General features: G+C 40.8%; 1 protein-coding gene across 1 annotated transcript in view; it reads right to left on the bottom strand.

The window, feature by feature from the left end:
* Positions 1-13,656, bottom strand: part of SRPK1 (SRSF protein kinase 1) — a gene marked incomplete at its 5' end in the record, with an annotated part of 70,029 nt that overhangs the window by 11,989 nt on the left and 44,384 nt on the right. Inside the window, 4 exons of the mRNA XM_014586158.1 lie at positions 4,534-4,641; positions 11,893-11,993; positions 12,552-12,968; positions 13,307-13,559. Coding sequence (XP_014441644.1) covers positions 4,534-4,641; positions 11,893-11,993; positions 12,552-12,968; positions 13,307-13,559 — 879 coding nt within the window. The remainder of the gene's footprint in view (positions 1-4,533; positions 4,642-11,892; positions 11,994-12,551; positions 12,969-13,306; positions 13,560-13,656) is intronic.

Raw genomic sequence — 13,656 nt, 5'->3', positions numbered from 1 at the left:
TCACCCCCCAGGGGGGATGGCCACGCCGCAATCCCTTCTCCTCCATTCTCCTCTCGGGATCTTGGGCACGCACGCACACGCGCCTGGCCTGAGTTTTAAGCCACCGGGTCCGGTACGTGAACCGCGCGGTTGACTACATGGGAGTCCAGCAACATAGCCATTACGCTAACTGCTGGTCCATAACTATTCACTCTTAAACAAGGAGGAAATTCTGTCATTTGTGACAATAGATGGAATCAAAGAACATTATTATAAGTGAAATAAGCCAGGCACACAAAAACAAATACTGCATATTCTCACTTATATAGTATCTAAAACAGCTCAACTCACAGAAGCAGAGAACAGAACGATGATTAGAGGGTGAGGGATGGGGAAAATGGAGATAATGGTTAAAAAGGGGCAGGTAAATTTAGTTTGATGTTAAAACAATGTTTCTGGAAATATCTGAAGAGTCTCTTATCGCCAGTAAGTGAAATACACGGCTATCATGACTCATTTTTGGTATTAATAGTATTTAATTATTCAAATGATGAAGATATTAAATTGAAGATACTTTTAAACTAAAAATACTGTTTTGTTCAAATTTTGTTTAGACATCTACTTATTGCTCTCAGAAATGAAGAAGTGACATCATCAAACACATACTCAATGTGGGGCCAGCAGGTGGCATGGTGGTTAAGGGGGCTGGACACCCACATGGCTGACCGCGGTTCGAGTCCCGGACCTGGCAGACTGCTTTCTCATTTGTCCTCACTCTCTCTCTCTCTTTCACTCTGTCCTTCTCTGGTCAAATTAAAAAATAAAGTTAAATAAAATAATTCTTTTTTAAAAAAAGAACAAAAACATATACCCAATGTTTAATGCTCTATATTAATCTCAGGGGAATGAAGCAAAGGAACTATGTCTTAACAGGAAACAACATTCTGAGGGTAGAGAGACAGAAAGGTGAAACAGGCAGTGAAAAAGCCAATGCAGAACCACCATATTTAAACTCCATCGAAGGAATGGTAGCAGAGTACATCCTTGAGATAGCATATCCAACGTTCCCAAATGAGTTTCACATTGACTGGGAAGGAGAAATGGATCTTGAGTGAAATAAATGCAATCAAAGGATTTACAACAATGGAGTAATATGACTCTGTACTACATGAGAATGTACCAGGAAAGGAGAAAAACAGAAGCAGAGAAAGAAATGAAAAGTCCATTGCAGTGATCTGTGTGTGAAATGACAATGCTCTGGGCTATATAATGGGTAAACAGAAAAGGTAAAAAGTGGTTGGTATTGATATATATATATTTTTTTGAGAGGTTTTTGCTATCGGGTGAGTGCACTTGCCAGAAAGGCAGAGAGAGACATAGAGACAGAAAGCAAGAAATCACCCCCCAGGAGGGATGGCCATGCCGCAATCCCTTCTCCTCCATTTTCCTCTTGGGATCTTGGGCACACACGCATACGCGCCTGGCCTGAATTTAAGCCATCGGGTCCAGGACTCGAACTGCAGTCGGCTACATGGGAGTTCAGCGACATAGCTATTACGCTAACTGCTGGCCCCAGTATTGATATATTCTAAGGCTAGAATATAGAACTTGCCGATGGACTAGATGTAGAGAAAAGGAAAAAAATAGGAAGTAACCTAAAAATTTTAGTTGTTAGCTTTTGGTCTGAGTGACTGGGTGAACAGAGGGGATCATTTATAAAACAAGATGTATGGAGTAAACCATGCATTCCACTTTGAAAATGTTACATTTGGGATATTTATCACTATTCACATGAAATTTTCAAGTAGACAGTTGACGTGATGAGGGGAGCTGAGGGTGGAGATGCCATGGAACTAGATGAGATCCCACAAGAAAAAAGAGGGCCAACAACCAAGTCCTTTTTTTAGTTAAGAGAAGAAACCTATCTAAATTCCCATTTATTGGTATGAAAAAGCAAACAGGGGACCAGCAGTTAGCATAATGGCTATATCGCTGGACTCCCATGTAGTCGACTACAGTTCGAGTCCTGGATCCAGTGGCTTAAACTCACGCCGGGTGCGTGTGTGTGCATGCCCAAGATCCCAAGAGGAGAATTGAGAAGGGATTGTGGCGTAGCTATCCCCTTTGGGGGATGATTTATTGCTTTCTATCTCTCTTGTCTGTCTCTCTTTCTGGCGAGCGCACGCGCCCAATAAGAGAAAACCTCTCCAAAAAAAAGAAAAAAAAAAAAAAAGCAAATTGTAAGAGCAAGATGCTACTACAAACTTGATGTTAAAGTTTTGGTTTTTCTTTGGTAATGAAAGTATTCCTAAAATAATTATTCCAACATACAGCTATGTGAACCGGCAATTAAAAATAGAAGGTCTGCACGATCAAAATAGAGATTACTGATTATCGGCACCATTTGGTGGTGCAGTTGGTAACAAATTGAACTGTAGTGCTGGAAGCCATATGGCTGACTGTGGGTTAGATCCGTAGGTCAGCTTGAAAATACACTTGATAAGTGTGTGTGCCCAAGATACTGACAAGCTTGAGGGTGGGGAAAGAGGGCATGTGGTAAGACCTTGTCAAAGGTACTTTTTTCTTTTTCTTTTTCTTTTTCTCTCTTTCTTGTGTGTGCATACGTTCTTTATCATGAAGTAACAAAACCCCAAAATATCAGAATTGGGCTGGCAGGTGGCATAGTGGTTGGAGCGCTAGACTGCCACATGGTTAACCACTGGCAGCTTGGTTTCTCATGTTCCCTTTTTCTCTGTCTCTCTTTAGTCAAATAATATAATAATAATAATGAATAAAATTAAATAAATAATTCTTTTTTAAAAAATCGGATTTATCTTGCCCCAGGGATCTAGAGCATTTGGCTGGTGTCAGGTCAAAGCTCTGCTCTCAATTGTGTGCTACTCACTGGGATTACAGTGAAGGTCCTATGGTCAACTAATAACGACTCTTAGCACTGTTGAGCTAATACTTGCTTTTCTTAATTTCTCCTGCTGCTTGTCCTATTTAGAATGCTTTGAGAACTGAGTATTTTATTATCCCTTTATTATGTATGGAGTAAGCCATGCATTCCCCTTGGAAAATGTTACTTTTGAGATGTTTATCAGCTACACAAATGAAAAGTTCAAGTTGGCAGTTGACGTAAAGAGTGCAAGCAAGTGCCCAGTTCTTCTTCAGCTTTACTGGTAGCAATGGCTGGAAATCCAGACTCAGGACATACCAAATACAGGGATCTGTTCTAAAAACTGACTTGTCATTAGCACTTTTAGTAAAGAAACCGAATGTGATAAACAAGTTTATACTTTTTACTGGTGACTGTACTATCCCTATTTAGTAAACTTCTGTGAAAGCGACAACAACGAAAAAGCAAATCTATGATTTCACAAGAAAAGAACTCAAAATATTACTCATTAACATGGTATTCCAGTCCTATATCCACTGACTTATTTTTGTTGAATAAAGGTGATATTCTTTGCTGAAACCCAAACAGCTACTGTGCATGGCAATGGGAGTTACGACCAATGCAGACACTTCTGCCTTTTCATTTGGGCAGGTCAGATTCTGTATTGTTGACGGCAGAGGAAGAGCTCTATGAATCAAATTGCAGCACTTGGGAGTGCTTTTTCTTTTTTAAACTCTTTTATTTAACATTATTTATTTATTTATTTTAATTTGACCAGAGAGACAGAACGAGAGAGAGAGAGAACGAGTCACCAGGTCTGGGACCTGAACTGTAGTCAGCAATGTGGGAGTCCAGCACCCCCAACCACCATGCCACCTGTTGGCCCCAGCAGCTTTAATATTTCTAGATAGATAAAAAGTTATAGATATGCCCTTTTGGATCCCTTTCCCTGAATATTCATTCCCTCACTAAGAACATCTCAGTAAGAATTAAATTATATTCTCTAGTGTTTTCCCCAAACACACCCATAATTAGTCAAGAGCCAACTTTTGGGGCAGACAAGGACACGTAATGTTTCCCTATTATGTGCAGTTTATTCCTATTTATTTGCATGTAAATACGTGCAACTGCATGCACACAGCCTCCCACAAATCTTGTCCTGAAATTTCAGAAAGCAAAAGAAAAAAAGCCAACAATGTCTGATAGCAGGCATTATTTTCTCCCCAACAACTGACAGAGTAAGAAATACTTGTTTTCTGAGCCAGCTGGTGGTGTGATGCTTAAGGTGCTGGACTCCCATATGGTGGACCGCAGTTCAAGTAACCGACCTGGTGGCTTGAAAATCCTATCAGGTGGGGTGTGTGTGTGCATGTATGCCCGAAATCCTGACAGGAGAATGGAGAAGAACGGACGGCAGTGTGGCCATCTCTCCTGGAGATGCGAGGTGTATATATCTCAATTTTCCCTCCCTCATTCTCTCTGGTGTGTGCTAAGCCCTATAGCAAAAAAAACCCAAGCTTTTGAATTCAGATCCCTCCACATAGAGGATTTAGAGTGCCCGCCTGTTCATTTGCTGGTCTACTAAAATTAGCAAACAGGGCAAAGTATGTAACTATCACAGACAAGTCTGAAGGTCAAGGGAGAACAAACATTACCATGCATGCCGTGCTCCAGATGTCAGCAGGGGTGTTGTAGCCAGATCCTATTAGCACTTCCAGGGAGCGGTACTGCCTTGTTTGAATATCTTCAGTGAAATGTTTGTGCTGAGTAAATGGAGAAAAGAGAAAGTATTTTAAAATTAACTTGTTTCAAAAAGTAACAAGTCAGAACTAAATAATGGAGATTAAAATAAATAAATGACCTGAAGTTTTTCCCAAATCAAAATATCCACTGAGTTAATTTCTTTTTCCTGAGCTAATTTCTTAAGTATCATTTTTATGCTATTAGTTCCAAACAACCCTTTACCTTAAACACTACTACTCTAAATTAATTTAATTTTTGCAAACATGAGTCTAAACGGGGAACCAGCAGTTAGCGTAACGGCTATGTCGCTGGACTCCGACGTGGTCGACTGCGGTTCGCATCCCGGACCCGGTGGCTTAAACTCACGCCGGGCGTGTGTGCGTTGCGTGCCCAAGATCCTGAGAGGAGAATGGAGAAGAAGGGATTGCAGCGTGACCATCCCCCCTGGGGGGTGATTTCTCGCTTTCTGTCTCTATGTCTCTCTGTCTGTCTGGCGAGCGCATGCACCCTATAGCGAAAACCTCTCAAAAAAAGAAAAAAAAATGAGTCTAAACGTAATACAGATACACAGATCTACAGAATGACAATAACTTTGGAAAACTATTATCCCAAACACAATTAAGTGCTCATTTATCTAAAATTAGTAATAAATTGCACTTTGACAAATAAATGACATTAATTTAGGTTCGATTCAAACTGGCTATGTGCTCATTAATGTGAAAAGAAAAGATACAGGTTTGAAGATACTTATAATTTCTGTTACCACCTAAAAGAATTCTTGCTCTAATTCTTCCCTACCTACCTTTTTCTTAAAATAATACATAATATCAAACATGAATACTGGGGAAACAGAGACCATGCCAAGCACCATGCGTAAAATAACTGGAGTTTCATTAATCAATAAAATGTATGTGGAAAAAGGAGAAACTTCTATAGTAAAAACAATTGAAGGGACCAGACTGTGGCCTGTGGTTAAGGAAGTAGATCCCACATGGCTGATTGCATGGTTCAAGTCCCAGACTGAGTGGAATAAGCAGCGTATCAGATGCATGTGTGTACGTGCCCACAATTTCAAGAGGAAGGCAAGATGGAGGAGGGATTGCAGTCATTATTCCCAGTGAAGGATGCTTTTTTTCCTCTCCCCAGTCTCTGGCAAGTTAAAAAAGAACAAAAACGATTTAAGAGGTAGAGCACCTGATTTCACACACACACACACACACACACACACACACACGCAATTTATTTAGCTATAGGACACGTGTGCTTGCTGGAGAAAGACGGACAATGAGAAACCCCTGCCCCAAGGACATAAGCCACACGACATTCCCATCTTCTCCAGGCTCCTCTTGGGATTTTGGGCACACACGCCCATGTGGCCAGCATAGTTTTTAGGTCGCCAGGTCCAGAACTTGAACAACTCAGTTGGTCATGTGGGATCCAGTGCTTTAACCACCATGCCACCTGCTGGCCCTCGTTCTTTGAATCTTGTCTCAAACATATATAATTAAAATAATATTTATGAGATAAATAGGAAAAATAATTGAATACAACACCAGAAAACTGTCAACATTTTTAGATGTAACAATATATCACACTTACAAAAAAACAAAAACCCAGAACAAAAGAACAAAAAGAACCTTTCAGAAAACTATTATTTATGAATGAAAATAAGACGCCTGGGGTATACTTCAAAACAATCTGAGGTGGGTGGCACGAATGGATCATGGATAAAAACAGACTGGCAATGAACTGATGACTGCGGTTGACAGCAGTACAATGGCATGAAAATCCATCATGCTATTCCCTCTTCTTTTACATATGTCTGAAATGTTCCATAATAAAAAATAACAACAATAAAGAAAAATGATTAGTATGAGTCATATAAAAAACAAAATTCAAATAATATTACGATGTATATAGCAGAGTGTAGAAGATAATTCTCTAATTCTTTTGAAATTAAAAAACAAGAAAAAGGCTTTGCAAAGGGGAAATTAGGCACAGAAACCTTCAGGTAAAAAAATCAGTATACGGGCCAGTCCTGTAGCCTAAAGGTTAAGGGGAGCTGGATCCCATGAGACCAACGACAGTTTGAGCCTTGGCCCCAGCAGCTTGAGAAACACACTGGGTGCACGTGCATGTGTGCCCCAAAGTTCCACAGAATGGAGAAAGAAGGAATTGCAGCATGACCATACTCCCTAGAGGGATGCTTTCTCTCTCTACTCCTGTCTTGTTTTCTCTGACAAGCACATGCTTCCTCTGGGAATTAAAAATCAAACAAGGGGCTGGTAGGTGGCATGGTATTTAAAGCACTGGACTCCCACATGGATGATAATGGTTCAAGTCCTGGACCTGGTGGTTTGCCTTTTCACTTTCTTTCCCCCTTTCTCTCCCTGGTCAATTTAAAAAATAATAACAAAATAAAATAAATCTCTTTTTTTTTTAAAGAGAGATTTTTGCTATCGGGGATGTACACTCACTAGAGAGACAGGAATGCTACTATCCCTTCTCCTCCATTCTTTTCTCAGGATCTTGGGCATGCATGCACATGCACCCTGGGTGAGTTTTAGGACACTGGGTCCAGGACTCAAACCACGTTCAACTACATGGGAGTCCAACTACGTAACCACTACGCCATCTGCTTGTCCCAAAAAAATAATTCTTTTTCTTTTTTAAAATAGATTTTCTGGCTATAGGGCATATGTGCTCGCCAGAGAGACAGAGAAATCGAAAGTGAGAAATCACCCCTGGGGGAGATGGTCACGCCGCAATACCTTTTCCTCCATTTTCCTATCAGGATTTTGGGTATACATGCACACATACCTGGCATGAGTTTTAAGCCACCAGGTCCGGGACTTGAACCGCAGTCGACCATGTGCGAGTCCAGCAATGTAATCATTACGCCATCTGCTGGTCCTCCCAAATAAATAATTCTTAATAAAAAAAACTGAACAAAAACCCCAGTATACCTGAGAGCCCCAAAGGATATTGGACTAAGTTTGACCAAAGAGTACTCTAGTAGAGAAAACATCACCAATAAAGGCACAGAAAGAGACCTGCTACAGACAAATACAGGTAACGGCTAGGCTAAGAGGTATGGGTCCTATTTGTCTGATCTGAGAACGGGAGTACCACTGCATGTTAGTCAACAGGAGAAAGTACTGTTAGGAAGACTAACATGACATCTGAAAACATCACTCTAGAAATCTTCTGGTTGGTGGCCAGACTTAGGTTTGGTGATAAAAATCTGGAAAATGATTGTAGAAAGAGGAGGGAGAACCAGCCTGGTAGCGTAGTGGTTAAAGCAGCTGGATACATGGCCAGCTTGAAAGACATGCTGAGTACATGTGTGTACATGCTCAAAACCCTGAAAGGAAGGAGGAAAGAAGAAAGGGTTGTGGCATGACCACTCGCCATTGGGGGTGTGTGTGGCTCTCTAATTTCCCCTTTGTCATGGCTTTCTCTGGCAAGTGCACATGCCCTCTGGCAGGAAGAAAGAAAGAAGGGATGGAGGGAGGAAGGAAGGGAAGAGGAGAGGGAAGAATTAGATCCAAGTACATTCACCGGAAAAAAAAAAAAAAAAGAATTTTAAAAATCCAATGGGTAGATGTGGGAGACAACAGGAAGATCCAAAAGAAACTCTGCTGCAGAAATGCACAAGTGGTCTTCTGGAGAGAGATTTAGTGGAAACACGTACAGAAAACGTTGGCTCAGACAGTAAGTTTGAAGTGATGTCAAGTGACAAAAACGGAGAAGAGCAAGGAAGTCAGAGCAACAAAAAATAGAAGAAAGCAGGGTTGGGGTGGGCGGGGGTGGTTAGGGAGGCTAGACTCAGCAGCTTGAGGGACATGTTGGGCATGTGTACATGTGATGTGTGCCTGAGAGGAGGATGGAGGAGTCCAGCAATGTAACCCTTACGCCATCTGCTGGTCCCAAACAGCTTTTAAGTACGCTATTCATATGGTTAGACAGTCGTGGTCGACTTTTTTTTGTGTGTGCTTTTGAACAGAAAGAAGACCACAGACATTACTTAGGAAAAGAAGATGTCAAAAAGGGGAAAATAGTATCTTTTGAGAGACTTTATTTTTAAAGAATTTTATTTATTCTTCTTCAATTTTACCAGAGAGATAGAGAGAGCAAGAGCGAGAAAGAGGGAAGAAGAGTGAGAAAGCAAGTCACCGGTTCTGGGACTAGAATTGTGGTTTGCCATGTGCAAGTTCAGCACCTTAACCACCATGCCACCTGCCGGCCCCGAGAGACTTTCTTTTTTAAAAGATATTTCTATGAAAGAAAATAGAATGCTACTTTTAAGAAATCAGAGAATTAAAGAACTCTTGGTAAATAAAATATAATAGGAATGAGAAACAATGAAGCTCATTTAAAAAAACAAAACAAGGAACCAGCAGTTAGCGTAATGGCTATGTAGCTGGACTCCCACGTAGTCAACCGCGGTTCACATCCCAGACCCGGTGGCTTAAAACTCACACCAGGCGCGTGTGCGTGTGTGCCCAAGATCCCGAGAGGAGAATGGAGGAGAAGGGATTGCGGCGTGACCATCCCCCCTGGGGGGTGATTTCTCACTTTCTGTCTCTATGCCTCTCTCTCTCTGTCTGGCGAGCACACGCGCCCTATAGCGTAAAACCTCTCAAAAACAAAACAAAACAAATTTCCGAGACAATAACGCAAAAATGAGATGGTAGAAAATAGGAGGTCTAACATTTGAATAATGTGATTTCAAAAGTAGAAAACCGAGACCAAGAAAAAGAATATAAAACAAAAAACAAGCCAAGAACAATTCAAAACCAAGGTTTCAATACTGCAAAGTGCACACTCGATCTTTAGCATAATGGATGAAAATACAGTAAGCACATCACTGAAATGATACTTAAGATTTCCACAGGGGGAAAGGGTTTCATACAAAGATCAAAAGTCAGAATGGCCGTTGGTCTTCAGCAGCAACAAACCTAGTTGGAAACTAGAAGTCAATGGAAGAACAACAAACATTCGGAAGGAAAATACTTTTAACCTAGAGTTCTACGTGTAGTCAACCGAGTATGAAGGTAGAATAAAGACTCTCAGACATGCAAGATTTTTCTCTTCCTCTCAATATCATATAGTCGTTCTTAAAAAGTACACAACTTTAGGGGCTGGCAGGTGGCGTGGAGGTTAAGGCAGCTGGACTCCCACATGGCTGACAGTGGTTCGAGTCTCAGACATGACGGCTTGCTTTCTCACTTTCCTTCTCTGTCTGTCTTTGGTCAACTTCAAAAAATAAAATAATGTCAATGAATAAAATAAAATAATTATTAAAAAAGATACTTAGCAATCTCACATCTAGGACACATCCTAAGCACAACTATACAAAGATTCATATGCAAAGATTCTTATCACAAAGAGCTATCAAAATGTGTGGCCTGGTGGTTGAGGCAGCTAGATCCCACATGGCCAACTATATTGTTCGAGTCCTGGACCCAACAGTTTCAAGAAATATGCTGGGAGTGTGTGCATCTGCGCCCAAACTCCAGAGAGAATGGGGAGGAGCCTAAAACGTGGCCATCTCCTCAAGGGGTGGTTTCCCACTGTGTTTATTTGTCTGTCTCTCTCAGTGAGTGCATATACCCTATAACAAATTATTTTTAAAATCGTAACAATTACACTATATTAGCAAATACTACATAATCAACTGAATTTTATAAAAATTATTGGTTGACAAAGAAAGTGTCCAGAGCTGACCCTGTAGTGCAGTGCTTAAGCACGGTGCATGGGGAGCCAGATCCCATATGGCTAATTGCTGTTTGAGTTCTGGTTCTCGTGGCTTGGAAAACACACCAGGTATGTATGCATACATGCCTGAAATTCTGATGGGACTGAGAAATATAGGAAAAGGGATTGTGGTGTGGCCATGCTTCAATGGGGGCTGCTTTCTCTCTCTCCCATCTGGTAAGTACAGACACCTGCTGGCAATAAAAATGTGCCCAAAATATATTAAGTGGATTAAGGAGGTTACAATTTATAAGCTAGACATCAATCTTGAAAATGGGGGACAGGGGTTGGGATAAGAGAATGAACGCAGACACTGAGAGTGTGAAAATGAAGAACAGAGGTGAAACAGGATTGGCCAGGAGCTGACATTCCTGAATGTTAAGTGATTGGGTACTTAGTGAGGAGATCGATTGTTTCATTAAACCATTCTTTCTACTTCTGTAAATATATCTGAACCTTTCCATAAGAAGAGGTTAAGAGAAACCCAACAGTGATGGCTGAACAACGGAGTGCTGCCCTACAATGCTGTGATCTCTATGGAGAACAGGGGTTGACCTGAGTATGCAGGAATGCACATGCCCATGATCTCGGCTGGCAGGAAGGCTGAAGTTAGGGGTAGGGACTGAGGTGTTATGAGACCCTGAGAGTGCTTCTTGAAAGAAATAAACATACAAATAAGAGGGTAAAAGAAAAAGTAAAATTTGCTAACTCGTTAACTGGTTGGTTGGGGCCAGTCAGTGGCATGGTGGTTAAGGCACCTGGATGCCACATGGCCAATTATGTGGTTAAAATCCTGAACCCAGTAGATCAAAAAACAAGCTAGGTGTGTGTGGGTGTGTGCCCAAAATCCCAAAAGGAAAAATGAAGAAGGGATTGAGCTGTGACTATCCCCCACAGGGGTTATAGGGTATTTTCTCACTTTCTCCCTCTCTCCCCAGCAAGAACACACAACCTCTAGCAAATTTAATAAGTAGATAGATAGATAGACAGGTAGATGACTGATAGAAAGATAGGGACCAGTAGGGACTCCCACATGGCTGATCAATGGTTACATGGTCTCCGGCAAGAGCATGCGCCCTATAGCAAAAATCTCTCTACAGAAGTAAGTAGGTAAGTTAAGCAGCAGTCTGGGTATACAACTACAGATATTTTTGTAGAATTGCAGATATTTTATTATACTAAGTCTAAATTCTCATACATTTTAAATTATTTCAAAATATAGCACTGTGGGTCAGCCCATAGACTGATGGTCAAGATATCTGGATCCTACATGGTCAACCATGCAGTTCAAATCCTGGAACCAGGGGGTTGCAAAACACGCCAGGACTGTGTGCATGTGTGCTAAAAATCCCTGAAGGTGAGAGAAACGGAAGAGGAGATATTGCAGCACGACCATGCCCCATGGTGGGTCCTTTCCTACTTTCCCTTTCTCTTTGGCAAGTACATGTGTCCTCTGGTAAATTAAAAAAAAAACAAACAAAAAATATAGCACTGAGATAAATGTAACTTACCACCCAACAGGCATTTCCAAGGTCAGCAATCTTCACTTTAAGTTTTTCTGCATTTTTTGGCTCAAGGGGGTTAACGAGAAAATTTCCAGCAGTGGATTTTCCTACAGACAACAGGTACCATCAGTGAGACTGTTCAATGAACATTAAAATCCTAAATGGTAATAAAGCTGTCCCCCCACCCCCACTGGCAATCTACAATAAATTTTCTAAAATAAAAAGAGCACAGTAACAACTTCAGTTTCTAGAATTTAAAACTGTCTACCCAGTAGCAAGTGAAATGGTTTGCACCCAGTCCATGACGAACAAAATTTAAAGTTAGCCATGGATTTAAACACTGAGGGTAATATGGACACTGGCTGTAAATCTATATATATTAAAATACCAATGGTGGGGCCAGCAGGTGGCATAGTGGTTAAGGCACTGGACTCCTACATGGCTGACCATGGTTCAAGTTCTGGACCTGGTGGCTAGCTTTCTCTTGCTCTCTCTCTCTCTCTGGTGAATGCATGTACCCTATAGCAAATTTAAAAAAAAAATTTTTTTTTTTTTTAAAAATTAAACAAAACAAAAACAAAAACAAAAACCAATGGTACTTTGAATCTGGAAATTCACGAAGGTGTCGTGCAGGGGAGGTACTGAGGGTGCTGCCCGCACGGTACCTTTGCTGTCCAGTGGTCCGTTATGTTCTTGCTCCTGTTCGTCCTCACAGGGTATTTCTGCTCGAATGCTCTCTTGAAGTTGGCTGATGTCCTGCTCACTGAAAGACTGGTCTACAGTTGAGGAAGACTGGCATACCATGGTATCGGACACCTCGGAGGTTATAGGTGTACAAGAGTCTGTTTCTTGAGATGTGCTACTGTCTCCATTTTGGGAGTTTAGGAATCTAGGTTCCTGCTTCAAATTTTGGACACCACAGTCATTAGCATTATGTAGATCCTCTTTAAGCCTCAATGTTTCATTACCATTTTCAGTATAATTAACGATTTCAATGACTCCATTGCAATTAATTTCTGTTGCACCACCCTCTACACCACGTTCCATAAGTGTTTGATCCTGGCCAATGGTACTTGACTCTTCTAAGAAACAAACAAACAAACAAAAAGGATGTATGTGTATGTGTGTGAGTTAAAGAACAAAAAAAAATTTCTTGCCAGATTAAACGTTTTCTAGAAGTTATACCGAATGACATAAAAATATAACTGAACATATAAAACCTATTTGTAGAAGGACAAAGATCTTACCCTTACCCAATTGCTAAATGAAGTCTTTTCCACTTCCTAAGGAAAGGCAGAAGTTACATTTGAGTATTACCTGCCTAACATTTATAAGATCTGTATTCTTACAATGAACCCCCAGAGATGTGCAGTATACACAAAACCCCTACACCACACAACAATGACAAATCAATGCTAACGTGTGCCATGAAGTAATTTTTGTGATGTTCTATTTATACCAAGTTTTTCTTGGGTCATTTTATTAGGTGGGTTCTCTTTCAAGGGTCTTTCAACAGGACTCTCTGATTCTTCTTTCTTGTTTGGTCTTTTTTGCCCAGGGCCCGACTCTTTTTCCATTTCCTCAATTTCCTGCATTCGCTTCTCTAGTAATTCTGCCTGGCGCTTCTGCTTCTTCTTCAATTTCTTCTTCTTATTCTTTGACATTTTGTCAGCCTGGGCGGAGATTACAAACAGATAAAGCCTTCAGGTGGCTAATCCATTACCCCCAGATGGAGATAACTGTTAACTTTAATTATTTCCTAATTAAATT

This window comes from Tupaia chinensis, unplaced genomic scaffold (genome assembly GCF_000334495.1).
Source record: "Tupaia chinensis unplaced genomic scaffold, TupChi_1.0 Scaffold000116_1, whole genome shotgun sequence".
NCBI classification, from domain to species: Eukaryota; Metazoa; Chordata; class Mammalia; order Scandentia; family Tupaiidae; genus Tupaia; species Tupaia belangeri.
This window is presented reverse-complemented; position numbering and strand designations above follow the sequence as displayed.